Source organism: Cucurbita maxima, unplaced genomic scaffold (assembly GCF_002738345.1).
Source record: "Cucurbita maxima cultivar Rimu unplaced genomic scaffold, Cmax_1.0 Cma_Scf00007, whole genome shotgun sequence".
Taxonomy (NCBI): domain Eukaryota; kingdom Viridiplantae; phylum Streptophyta; class Magnoliopsida; order Cucurbitales; family Cucurbitaceae; genus Cucurbita; species Cucurbita maxima.
In genome coordinates, this window is record NW_019272023.1 from 3979965 (window position 1) to 3993936 (window position 13972).

At 36.6% G+C, this 13972-nt stretch overlaps 2 protein-coding genes across 3 annotated transcripts in view; both read right to left on the reverse strand.

Annotated features, from left to right (window-relative positions):
* The window catches only part of LOC111482094 (protein root UVB sensitive 1, chloroplastic), an 11005-nt gene extending 5550 nt beyond the window's left edge, over positions 1–5455 (reverse strand). For both annotated transcript variants that reach the window (XM_023127746.1, XM_023127745.1), the window contains exons 1-3: positions 4639–5455; positions 4266–4541; positions 1351–1407 (exon numbers count right to left, since the gene is read on the reverse strand). In XM_023127746.1, coding sequence (XP_022983514.1) covers positions 1351–1407; positions 4266–4541; positions 4639–5370 — 1065 coding nt within the window. In that variant the 5' untranslated portion in view covers positions 5371–5455. The remainder of the gene's footprint in view (positions 1–1350; positions 1408–4265; positions 4542–4638) is intronic.
* Positions 5456–5918: 463 nt separating this feature from the next.
* On the reverse strand, positions 5919–13388 carry LOC111481908. The gene is made up of 6 exons (XM_023127515.1): positions 12881–13388; positions 11145–11289; positions 10740–11000; positions 7432–7513; positions 6845–7041; positions 5919–6456 (listed from the first exon to the last, which is right to left on the reverse strand). The coding sequence occupies exons 1-6, from the start codon at positions 13093–13095 to the stop codon at positions 6169–6171; spliced, it is 1188 nt and encodes a 395-aa protein (XP_022983283.1). The 5' UTR covers positions 13096–13388; the 3' UTR covers positions 5919–6168.
* Between the last annotated feature and the right edge of the window lie 584 nt (positions 13389–13972).

Genomic DNA, 13972 nt, shown 5'->3' on the forward strand with positions numbered 1-13972 from the left:
AAAAAAAAAAAAAAAAAAAAAAAAAAAAAAAAAAAAAAAAAAAAAAAAAAAAAAAAAAAAGAAAGAAAGAAGGCATCTCACTCAATCCTAAGTGATTGCTAGCCATTTGTCCACACCTCTCCAATCATCTGATATTCATCTATGCTTCTTTGTGCAAAGCGTCTCTCTACTCACACATCCTCCGTTCACCCAATTCCTAACATCCTCGTCTTTGCAGCTTTGTTCTTCAACAACCCCCAGCTTCCAAATCTGGTTGTCCATGTGTGGTTCATAACTCATCATTAACCCCGTTGGTTTTTCTTTTTCAAATCTACCACCTATATTTGATCTACTACTGCTATTCTAAACAAAGTTCTCACGTGCCTCTATTTTCTTTTTCATGTTCAGCACATCCGCCTGATTTATCTCCAATGTAGTAAGTTTTGCTTCTACTCATATTCCCGTTTATGAAACTTGCCACTATCATAGTTCACTTCTACCGATCAAGTGTAGGTGGTTTCAAGTGTATGCAACAAGGTGATCAAAAGTCCCTTTCTCTTAAAACTCAAACTCTTTCATCAACCAAGATAGAACCATGAAGATCAAGAAATCCTCTGGAGTAGTGATTTTGCTCGGGCTATTTGGCATGGTTTCTTTGAGGTTCTTGGCTATAGCTTCTCTATCTCTTAGGCTTGTTGGGAGTCAATTGAGGAGTTTTTCACCCAACTACATTTTATTTATTTTTCTCCTTATTACGCTTTGGATCACTTTCAATTGGCTACCTAAACTTATGGACTAGTTTTAGAACATCTTTATCTGGCCAGTTTAGGCGCATCCTAGTCTACCACAAAAACAGTCCTTTCTCATGAACAGGTTCAAAGCCTAACTACCCAACAACAAAAAAGCCGAACTAACCAACCAGGTCTAAAATAAATTCTACATACAAAAAAATTTAGACAGAACACCTTAACAAACCCCAACAGGCAGCCAAAAAGCTGCATAAGCTACATAAGCTAGGAATGACCAACATATATCATCCGAGGGGAAGTATAAAATATCCAGCTGTATAATATTAGAAATTGTTCATTTTCATAGATGTCAAGTTGAATAGTCGTAATTATTTCCTTCCGGGTAGTTATTTCTTCCCTTACAAACTTAGACAAATAGCTGAATTTTAGAATCTATGGTGGGGATCCTCTGGCATAAATCTTACTCACTCAATTTATATAAGAAAAATTGGTTTCACACATAGCTTCAGATGTACACATAGCATGATAGATAAATTTTAACCTAATTTGCAGCTATGGGAAAGTTAGGTGTTCGTAATTTTGATACCACACACTAACCAGAGAAGAGATTACTCTATTTCACCTCGGCAAAATTCCTTTGAGCAGCAAAGCCAGCATAAAAACAACTCCTAGTAGCAGCCTGAGAAAAAAAAAAAAAAATAGGTTCAACATTCAAAAACTATGCAACTCCATTAATTTCAAATAATAATAATTTTTTTACAAAAATGTAGTTTATTTTACAAGGTGTTTAAGGTGAATGTAGAGGTTGAGGGAGATATCAATGACTTGGAGAGTTGAAGTTAACAAAACCATAGATGCATATGCTGGTGGGTATGTCAAACAAGAAATAAGAACACGAGGAAATTTATATTTTTGTATTTCTATTAATGTAAGTTTTTGATAGAGGATCCAACAGTCCAAGTGCACATAGTAGATTACTAGTAAAAAAAAAAATCAAAGATAAAAAGGAAAATATTTACAATGACACATGAAAAGAGAACTTCAAAATTTTATTCCAACCAAATTTTTCTCTCATTGATGCTTGCCGGTCTTCAGTTTTGAGAATTTCTTCTAAATAAGAGAACATCTGAATAGTAGTTGGAAATTTGGTATTCTTGAGGAAAATAGAGCAAGAACTATATAAAAGATTCACGATTGGAAGCTTTATTATTCAGGTGCCTTTGGAATTTCTTCCAAGCAAAAGTCTCTTTAATCTGCATTAATTGTGCCACCATTTGAATCTCGTGCCTTCATCTTAAAATTTGATTAAATGCAACTTTTTTCCTCAATGCTGTTTCCGTTGAAGATTTGTGACGCACTAGTAATTCTCTCTCATGAAGTTGTTGATTTATTCTGTAGGTTCCTATCTCATCATGAATTTTGTAATTAATTTTGGCTTTTCTCACCAATATGAAGGCAATTTCTTTTTGAAGATTTATAGGGTATTAATGATTCTCACTCATCAAGGTGTTGGGATGTTTAAGTCATAAAAAGGTTTTTTTTTTGGAAGAAGTCTTTTGTCTCTGTTCAAGGTGTTTCTCTATCTTTTTGGTCGTGACTTTTCTCCTATCCACATTTATTCCTTTTGAAGTTCAAAAATATATATATATATTCTTCCAAGGACCCTTTTCTTTATATTTCGAGTTTTAATTTGTCTCTTGGAAGAAAGTGTTTTCGCATGCCTTTCTGTTGCTTGAGGAAGAAGTTTTTCTCTTCAGTTCAAAGGTCTAGTTTCTCCAATTCAATTTTTCATTGGTTGCATCAATTGCCATCTTCTGTTCATCTTTCTCCAAGTTTCCTTTAGGCATCGATCTTCTTTGCTAATAGTCTAAAGATGTTGATATTGCTCAACTTTTGGCATGGATTGATCAGCTTCATGCACATTTGGCTTCTCTCTGAAATGAAATTACTCTTTGTAGAGTGTCTAATATTGAAAAGACTTTAGAGATTCATCTCCATTTCAAGATGAAGTTATTTGAAGCTCATGAAACCATTATTGAAAGGGCTTCAGTTTTTTTATTATGATGTTTGTTGTTCTCCTTTGTGTACTCTGTTCTCTTGTTTTTTTTTTTTTTTTCTCTTTTGTTTCCTTTTGGGAGCTTGTATCTTTGAACAATTCCCTTTTCGTTTATCAATGAAAAATTGTTTTATATATATATATATATATAAATATATAATAAAAGTTAGAGAGAGAAAAAAAAAACCTTTAAAGAAGAATACAAGGACAAGGAAAAATAATAATAAATAGGGGAAAAAATAAATTTCTACCCTAAACATTGGGATCCCTCTCTGTGTATTTCTTACTCTCTGATTGTCCTGTTAAGCTTCTCTTGATTTTGGTTCACTGTGAGGCCTTCCAACTGTCATGACACTATTTTCCTAGGATTCTTTGGTAGTCACCAATGTTTGATATTAACTCGCCCAAGGAGTGTTCTCAACTAACAACAAACGCTCAGTTGTAGATTTGGTTGACAAAATTTGACGAAGTTTTTGGGAGTTTCCATTGAGCCCCCTACTAGAATAGACCACCACTTTTCCAGCCATTAGGTCCCAGAGAATATAATGTTCTGATACCAAATTTGGGCAAACTAAAAGGACCAATAAAATAAGACCTAGTAAGTATTGACAAAAAGACCCCACCACCAAATCCCAAAGAGAAACATAGAATCTAATAAGAGACCAAACATCGGTACACAGAATAAACAAACACTAGTATGATATTAGTGAGTACAAGGTTGATCACTTAACTAACCCTAACGACCAATGGTTAAACTAGCAACTAACCAAAGAAATAAAACCCAATGGTTGTATTTAGAAGAAAAAGGAAGGCATTCACCGGTTTTGAAATACAAGTAGAAAGAAGAGAATCACTACATCACCAAAAGAGCCCATTCAGAGTGGTTTGAAATAGTTTTGTTCCTGCTAAGAACTCTGAATCATGGAATCTATCATATCAGCCCACTCCTTGGATGCTATATCATGTACAAGGGTGAGGGAATAGGAATGCGCACAAAGGTAACTCAATCAGCTCCATCTTTCCAAGTAGCATCAAATTTACTTGTGCTTTTAGTCCTCCACCATTTAATTTTTTGTGTGACCATCAAGTAACATTCAAGTTACCACTGAAATGCAAAAATCCCTCACAATATCTCCAAAGGCACTATCTATAGTTCCTCCCAGAACAACTTTCTTTCTCTGTGATTCCTCTTCTCCACTTCCCACCTCCACTTTGATGGTTAAAGAGAAGGCTACCTCTAATACATCTGTGATTTAGGTTTTCTTATTGCATGTAATCAGAATTCTCTATAACCTACCAAAAGCTTCTATAGTTGCCCATCTATTGGTTTCAATAAATATTTCTGTGTTTCACTATTTAAATCAAATTAAGCTACGCGTTCTAAAAACTAATCAACAAATCAAATGTATAAATACGAGGCAACAAGCACAGGAGACGCACTTCCAATATTGTGTGTAAATTATGTATCAACTTCCAATAACCTGAATCAAGGCGGCTGCAGATCGTCCAGCCCCCGCAGCAGCACCAATGACGACAAAATGAAGGGGAAATGCGGGAGTTAACATTTCCATCCCAAAGGCAGCATTTTCCAGAAGATCAGCAAACAACCTCCACCCCTTTGGATTGACGTCAAAGTGCCGTCCATATTTTGAGAGTAAAATTTTACTCAGATATCCAAATCCATCTTTCAGTACCCAATTCACGGCAGCAGCAGTCGGAATAGCTCCTTTTCCCAATCCAACAGCATAAAGCAGTGCCTGGATCACGGCGGAGGTTCAAGCAAAATGCAGTCAATTATTCTTTTATTGAATGAGAAACGTGAATGAGGAACCATAGACGAACGAAAATGTGCACCTGAGTAGCAAGAACCCCACTAACTTGGCTGGCAATGCCCTGAACTCCTCGCCAAAGAGAATATTCCAGATAGTCACTGGTAACAGTGTCTGGAAAACCCTCCGGAAGCATCAAACGCTTGAATATTTCGCTGCAACGAAGCCAAAAATTGACAAAGGAAAAGGATAATGGAGACGACGGCACGCCAGTTGCAACATAGAACTCATCCCTAAACGTATCGAGAATGAGGCGGATTCGCTTACCTCCTCTTACTTCCCAAACAGACTCAGAGTTTATACCATTACGTGCTAGTGCTGCGGCCAATTGAAAATGGCAGAAACAACCCAGAACGGAGGTAAGGACGAGAGCAAGGAAGGCATTGCGCCACCCTGGGGAAGAATTACTGCCATCCTGCCACCACCCAAAACCCCCAAAACGGTATGAACTATTCCAACCCCCATTATTGTTTCCACCACACCCATGGCCGTCATCCAACAAAGGAGGAAGCAAATGAGAATGAACAAGGGTAGGTTTGATTCTAGTTCCAACACAAGGAGAGAAATATCCTTGGGCAAGTTTTATGGGCTTAAGAAGGTGGGGAAATACGTTGAGCGGACGTCTTCGTGCTGCGCATGAGCTTCGCGTAGAGTAATGGTGAAAACAGCCGCCTGGAACGTAGTCTAACACATCGACATAGACTCGCCGTAATGGAATCTGCCCCGGCAGCTGATAAGAGAACGGCAGTCCATACATCGCACTGAAACCACACTCCGGTTGCTCTGTGATTCAGAGCCCGCGACGTGCAAATCGATGAAGCTATATGCATCCAAAATGTTGCACAAGGAACATATGGAACGGATTTGGAACATTTCTTATTATTTTTCATCCAAAATGTAAATTCACTCTTTGTTTTAAATTTCAATGTCATTTCTACACATTTTTACATATAAAAATGTGCCTAACATATCAAAAAATAGCTGCAAAATATGAACTTATCTTAAATATTTTCAATATATTCATACACACTTAATTAATCCAATATACAAAATAATCGAAATTGAAAAATAGTATTTGACTTTAATAATTGTCCAACGAGTGGCACATGAGCTAAAGAGCGATAATTTGAAAGAATCATGAAGAACACAGGAAACTTCTTTGAAGTTATATATATATTAATGAATCATTAGGATTATGACGTTTTTAGCATTTGGATATGTTTAGAATAATTCGACTTTAAGTATTTTTTTAAGTGCATAAAAAAATGTATTCAAGAACTTAGAAAGTGTATCAAAATCTGTTATAACACTATAATTTTCAATAACATTTGATTAAACACAGCTCATATTTGTGACATAGATACGATCAAGGCACAAATGAACCAGTCTACAAGTTATTGTAAGTATGATTCAAATATTTGAATTCGTGTTTCTTTAAACAAAAAACCGATCTTCAACTTTTCATCAGTTCAATGAAAAGGACTGATGCTAACAAGAAAAGATGGTTATATCTCCTCCTCCCTTCCTCCCTTCCTCCCTCCACTATGTTACACAATTACGCCTCCCTATTTGCCATTTGAGCTCCTGGTGCATCAGCTCGCTTGTTTAGCTTTGTAAGAATATATGCCACAACAACTTTGGCACCAAGACTAGAGTGACCCCGCGACAGGCAGATCACACCACCAAGTAGAAGCAAGCTCTTGGCCACAAGTTTTTTCGATGCCCTCGACAGTTTTTTCTCTCCTGATGAAACTTGTCCACAGGACGACTCGGTTTCTACAATGTTTGCTTTAGAGACAGCTTTAGAGACAATGTCATTCATGTCTTCAAATCCATCTGGAACCTTTATGTAGTACGGAAATGTGTCAGTCATATCCATCATGAGCAAGATTAAGGGGGAGACATGTATATGAGGTACGGTCGCTTATACGTATTGCATACGACTATGGCTTTATACTTCAAATACCCCTCTACCGTACTTTCTTCGGTTCAAGGACTTAACTCTAATAACACATTTGTCATGGAATCCCTACAAATCCAAGCTCATCCTATAAACCGTACTTAACACTGCCCGACCCATACTAACGAAGTGTTTACTCTGCCACAACGGTACGAGGCGTGACACTCCATGAAACAGTTAAGTACATACACTTTGATATATAAATAAAATGACAGAACATTAATCTTGACCAAATTGTAAAATTAGTATCAACGGAGTAAACATTTTTAACCTTTTTAATCAGAGTAGTTGCAGTGACGAGTGAACTTGATGGAGGGTTGTTGATTAAAGCGTATTTGCGTAATGCTTTATCCATTTTACAGACAAAGCTCCATATTCCCTTTGCGAAGGCAAGTTTTGCCATTTCCACGTTCAAACCAGCATCTTCTTGGTGCAACATACTGATCTCACATGCATTTCTGCCGGGTACTGCAATTAAAATAATCTGAAACCATAAGGATAAGTAGTTGAGATTTGAAGACTACAAAAGATGTGCGCCTAATCCTGACACTAAAAGCTAGCTTATAATTACTCAGATGATTTAAAAGGAAAAGTTGCATCTTGCAAAATCCATATTATTCATGAAGTCTCAATATGTTAATGTTTGTAACAAGTCAGTTAACCATTTATAACCTCCAAGACAGCATAACAAATAAGAGAAATTTTTACAGACATGAACTAAAGCACATTTCCGACGACTTGAGCAATTAACAATATACAGTTAGATTTGGAGTTCCTTTGATAAAATATGCAATGCTCGTGGGCAAATTAAAAACTAATGACCATAAAAAAGCAACAAAGGAGAAGATAGCCACTTGCCTCTCCTGATTCGCCAACCAGATCTAAAAAATGTCACTCGGACATACTTCTTCTGGCGTGGTGCCAAGGGATGTTCACACTCCTGCTCAAAGACATTCTCAAGGAAATAAACTTAGCAGTACAAAAAAGAAGCAACTTGAATGAATTAGAGATTTTGTTCGTAAATCTACCCCCAATATATTATCCAGAATTATCCATAGATGATCCACCATCCTAGTTAAGGAAAAGTTTCAAGAGGGATAGAACATTAATTGTGAAACATTCTCCGTTAAATTTGAACACCTTCCTTTATTTTACCGTATAATTAAATAGTGATTCTTATTTTTCTTATTTGATATACGATGCTGATTAAGACTACTTTGTAAATGCCTTTGACTAGGGGATGGATGACTTGTCACTCTTCTTCCTGGTAAATTTGTCCTGGAATATGTTTAGTTTAATTTCTTATCGCATCACACACAAAAAGCAAAAACCCACCCATAATATAAGTGTTGATGCATCGTCGGGAGCCAGCCCACTAAAGCATTTCCAGTCAATTCAAAATTGTTTCTGTTTATTTTTTCTTTTGTTTATTTCTCACACGGGCTTTTGTTTCTACGCTCGATTTCATTACTATGCAGATCTACCTTCTCTAAATCTCCTCCTTTCCTGAAATATAAACTTCCTTGTGCAATTCCATCAGTCATTCTAAGGGCTGCAAAGAGTTAAAATAATGACAAATATACCAATAATAGAGTTTTCCGTCATGGTAACAGAGATGGTTCCAGTACCCAGGTAAACTTCTACCTGGTATGGTCTGAAAAGGTTCAACATGTACTTTGGTTAGTATTTTTTAAATTCTACGTTGAAGATTTTTTCTTCCTTGAAACAGGAAACAAAATTTTCATTGTAGTGAAAAGAAGCAAATGTTCTTAACTACAAATCCCAAATGAGGAAAAAAGTAAATGCAAAAGCAAAAACAGAAACACCAAACCAACTAGAAACAAAGACTCACCAATTCACACAAACATCTTGCGAGTAGAAAGCTGAAAAAAAGTTTAGAAATACAACACAATTGTGAAGCTTTTGATTTAGCCAACTCAAACCACTAAAACCATTATTTCTGAACATTCTTGAAAATTCTCAAAGACATGCTGATTTTTCTGTAATTAAATTTCAGAAATTAAAGCTTTCACTGCAATTAAAAGCCATAAGAATTGAGCTTTGGGAGGCAAGGAAAGCCAAAAAATAAATAAATAAATAAATAAGGAACTGAAGAGGGTTGGACTTTGAATAAAGGGTATACAAAAAGGAAAAACCTCTAGAACGAACTAAACTAAAGAAAAGATGAAACCTAACAAATAATTTTAAAAAAATCCTTACAAACCAGAAAGCCCAAAGAGAGGTATGGAACCTAACAAGGAACCAAGCTTCCTCCCTCGACTACTCCACATCTCTAAACACTTTATTGTTCCTCTCTCCCAAAAACCTTAAAGCAAAGCACAAGTGCCAGCAATCAACAAAAAAGAGAAGATGTTGCAACGAATCCTTGAACATAGAGATGAGAACTTAGGTCTGAGCCACGCTAATGCCAAAGACCTTAAATAAACAAAACCAAAGAGTTGAAGCATAATCGCAAGACCACAAAAAATGATCAAGGTCCACCACTGCTCCCTTACAAAAGGTACAACACTGAAGACAAATCAACAAGGATGCCCTTTCCATAATTCGATCCATGGTGTTAACTCTAGCTGTCAGACAAAAACTTAGCCATCTTGTGGATTTTAACCTTCCATGGTAAGGAAATGGAAAATGAACGAAGAGCATTGGACAAAGAGGGGTTAACCAACCAATAAAAAAAGGATCTTCATGTGTAACCCCAGGAAGAATAAAGAATCCAAGAACAAGTATCCCTCCTCGAACAAACAAACAATTCCCCCAATGAAGATAAAAGGGTCAATCCAACATTTTCCTATCGCATAACAGCCCACTAAACCCAAGGTCAAGAAAGGAGGAAGGGTCCCCCAAAGAGGAAAGAATGAAAGCTACCGAGTGAAACCTCACGGAAGACAAATGGTACAAACGAGGGAGTAGAGAGAAAATGGGTCCATCTATCCCCTAATGAGATGACCTCCCAAATGTAAGTGTTCACCTCATCCACCAACCAGATTCTGAACAAAGACAGAATAAGTATTACAATCCCAACTATCATGGGGGAGGTTTTTTTTTTTTTTTTTTTTTAAATCCATCTCCCATAAGATGGTATAGGTTACCTTATTGTGTGTCCAAGCTCCACGGTTCAAACTTAAAGAGAAATGACCCCACATCATACCATCTGACCATGGAGCAAGGGGTTTTGACTTGGTCCGCATTTTCACAAAGTAAAAGAACCTTCTTTTTGCTTGAAGAAAGTATTTCCTTGAAGGATAAAGTAGACCTTTAAAGCTAGGGGATTTAATGCGGCAGCTTGAAACTTGAGAAAGGGGTTTATGGTTAATGCTCCCTACAGGCGAAGCAGACGGGTACTTGGAGATGAGATTATAAAACCCATGCCATCCTTTTCCTTCTTCACCCACTAGGATGATAATTTTGATTATCCCTCCATTGTTTAGTATCAGGGTAATTTCAGTTATGGTTCCCTTTATATATAAGGCCTTTGCTACCCACATAGTTTAGTCTTCTATGCGAACTTCCTCGATGAATCTAGTTTAAGAGAGTAGTGTGGAAGAAACAAGAAAGATTCTTTAAGCCAATGTAGACGACGAATGGATGCTAATAAAGAAAGCTCCAACCCTTGTCGTTTTCAAGATCTTTAACTCAAGTTGCTTGAAGTTTTCTCTGCTATCAGTCTCTATAGTGTAATTCATTTTCTAAATGGTGGCAGATTGCACCGATGATGCCTTTTCCATTGTCAGGCTGCAAGCATTTGCAGCTTTTAGCAGATCAATAGTTGCACGGCTGTTGAGAAAGAAGAAGCAATGGAAGAAGAAGACAATGATGAATGAGAATGGGGAGTAGAAGAGTAGTCAGCAAAGAGAAATCCATTTCCTAGCCACAACGGTCAGCTTGATATTGCATTGACTTGATAGGTTCTCAGTCTTAGATTTAAAGAAACGTTCTGTTTCTTATATACGTATAAATCTTCCTACCAATAGCTAAGCAAAAGAGAAATTGGTAATGTAATGCAATCCTCATGAACTCAATATAGTGAGATTTTCCTTGTTTGAGAATTATGAAAATAACATAAACTGAGTAAGTAAACACGTATTTCTTGTCGTGTGCATGTTCGTGAGTGCACGCTGAGGTGGGAAAAGCATTAAAATCAATACCTTGGTAAAGCAGTAAAAGGTTTTATCTTTCCCCTCCCATAATCTCCATGATAGTACATATTCCCTGGGCGTCATTAAAGGAAACTTCTTTAAGGTGCGACCGACTTCAACTCCACTAGTCTCATCCATTTGTAGCTGCTCATGCATAAGCACAGTACTGTCCCACTGTCTTCTAAAGTCATTGTCCATGTAGAAATCTCTCAACAATTCTGGACAGCAATTCTCAAATATTGTCACACTCGAGTATTTCAAGGGACCATCCTGCAACAAGATCGGAATTTGACCAACTTGAACTTAGAATCATTAAATTCACAAACCAAATAAGCAAAGAACTCCCATATTTTACATTCATAACTAGACCAAAATCTCAGTCCACACGTGAATAAAGACAGAGAGAGTGAGAACCTTAGGCTTGCAGCATTTAGCACTATATGAAAGATTATCATTACTTTTTTCTATAACACGTTCCCATTTCTCATTCTCATTTAGCCTTCCATCCAAATCATCCAATAAAGCCTTCAAATCTGTATCTGAAATAGTCTCCATTATTCTGCAAGAATAAGATGATCTTCAATATCACTTAACAGCTAGCAAAACCAAGGTGATAAAATGATAACATGTTTTTGTTTACCAATTCAAAAGGAGGAATAAAGGCAGTGATTTTTTTAAAAAAAAATAACGTTGAAGTTTGTCACACAACTTTGTCCGTTACTTGATCAAAAAAATAAGATGGGTACCTGGAGGTGAAAATTGGAAATCTTTAACAATAACAAGCTTTGGTTATAAATAATAAATTTAATGCATGCGTGCTTGAACGAAAAGTAATATAATGAATTTCTTTTAGATAAAGTTGAAATATGTTATCATCATATCTAGGTAAGTTTTATTTCCAAATCATGAAATTTGAAAATATTTGTTTTATCAACCGTTGATGAAAAATAACCTTCTCCCACTCATTCATCCTTAAATTCTCCAGTGCCGGCTTCAAGGAGTGCTGCAAAGGTGCAACATCCCCTACATATGAAGGGGAGAAGGGCTACTAAGGGGAATGGGAATAATAGAAAAGTTCCGAGAGTGTTGAAGAATCTTAAATGCACAATCATGTGGGGAGAACAGATTCAGTGGAAGCAAGGGAATCTTAGGTTACCTAATGGAAGTGATTTCTTGGAATATGAGGGGGTTAGATGGGAAGAAAAAAGAAGTCTATTTAAGGAGCTGTTACTTATGGGACGTCCACGACCAATGAAGCCACAAAAACTCTATTTTAGACAAAGTGTCGTATTAGATATGTGTCAGACACAAACATGTCCGAACACGTGTTCAACACACCAAATTGCGTGTCCAATATTAACTTTTTTCAATTCAGACACACGTTGAACACACAAAAGGATATGTTGGGATAAATTTTGACAATAAAAAAAAAGCCTAGCCCATTTATTTTGTTTCAAGTGTAATACATATCATCTTCTTATGTGTCCTTGCCTTCCTCCTAGACCTTCTCTATTGTAAGTCAATGCAATTAAGGTTGTTATTTATGAGCTTTGGTGGGAACATAATCAGACGATTGTTTATAGCAAGCAAAGAAATTGGGTGGTATGCTTAGAGGCAGTAAAGCTAAATGATTCTCGTTGCTGTTCTCTTTCCAAACCATTCAAAGGGTTCTCTTTGCAAAACATTTGTCTTAATCGGGAAGCTTTTATCTTCATTTGATATTTCTGTGATTATATGATATGCTATGTTCTTGTTTTCTACTCTCTTTATTTTCATTGCTTTTAGTTTTTCTTCTCTCCCTTGTGGAGCTTTTACGTTTGAGCATTAATCTGGTTGGTTTCTTGATTAAAAAAAAAACTAAAAAAATAAAAGGAATTTGGGGCTTCAAATAATTCCGGTCAATTTCCGAGCAAATACTTTCTTCTTTCAAAGTCTTTTTGTAGAGTTCTCAAGAGTGTCAAGGGCCCCCAAAAAAAAAAACATCGAATTCTTCGTAAGATTTCTGTTTTCTTAGAGAACAAGTGACATTTTCAAACCCAGCTTCTTTTTCACAGTGAGAACATAATAAGTAGAATACAATCATCTATACAATACAAAACCGATTCATGACAATGAATAAAAGCCGGAAAAAAGAAACGAAGAAAAATCACCTCGATTGTGGAGGACATGAAGGAGATATGTTAGATATCTGAAGATCGGCGACGACAGACGGGGTTTGTAAGCGGGAGAGAAGAGACCAAACATTTTTCTTGAAACGAAACAGATGACAAATTGAAATGAAGACGATGACCAAAACAGTGCCCCAACTACCATAAATACTCCCTCGCCAAAGATCCTCCGACGTAGCCTGAAATAGATCAGCCATCTATCATACAATCAGCAGACCTACCCTCAGTCTGGTTCCACGTGCCGGCGGGCAGTTGTGGCGGAGAGGGGGGATATGGGGAGAAGAACGACAAGGGGGTGCGCCGGTAGGGGGATGGATTTGGCTGCTGCAGCCAGAATGGAAGGGAGAAATCGGAGAAATAATAAAATATGTGGCGGGGAAAATCACGTTATAGAAGCGAAGCGTAACCGAAACCTAACTCAAAGGCACGCCACGCTGCAGTCTGCAACAGTAACAGACACCGACTCTCCACCATGGATTCTCGTTATCCATCATGGGTGTTCAACTTGTCCTCAAACTTGTTTATTTATTATTTTTTTTAGTGTTAAATTAATAAAAAATTAAAAACAATATTAAAAAGCTCTAGAATACTGTTCACTTTGAGTCTAAGCTCTCACGGTTTTGTTTTGGGATTTTCAAAAGGTCTCATCCAAATGGAAAGTATTCTTTGATTATAAACTCATGATCCTTCCTTAAATTAGCACACTCTTATCATCAACTATCACATATCTAAAACACGGTTCTGAGAGTGATCATCCATCAAAACCTCAAAACAAATATTTAAGGATATGTGACAGATTTCTTCTTTGTTATTTCCAATACTCTCTACAATGGTATGATATTGTTCACTTTGAGCATAAACTTTCATAGCTTTGCTTTGGACTTCTCAAAATGGACAATGGATGAATGACTAATCTGAGTTCGAGGTGTCTCATAAATACTCGAGGTTGATTGGAGAGCCAGAGTACTCCACAAAAAATTGATGGGGGAAAAAGTGGTTAAAATGAGTATATCCGTTTATGGTATTTAAAAAAAAAAAAAAGGGTTTTTTTTTTTTTTTTTTTTTTTTTTTTTT

Bases quoted from the DNA above. Each gene is read 5' to 3' on its own strand.
- LOC111481908 (XM_023127515.1), bottom strand. From the start codon at position 13,095: ATGGCTGATCTATTTCAGGCTACGTCGGAGGATCTTTGGCGAGGGAGT. The intron at 7,042-7,431 runs GCAAGTGGCTAT...TTTTAATTGCAG, and splicing joins TGGTTGGCGAATCAGGAGAG to TACCCGGCAGAAATGCATGT. The intron at 6,457-6,844 runs GTTAAAAATGTT...TACTACATAAAG, and splicing joins CAACTACTCTGATTAAAAAG to GTTCCAGATGGATTTGAAGA.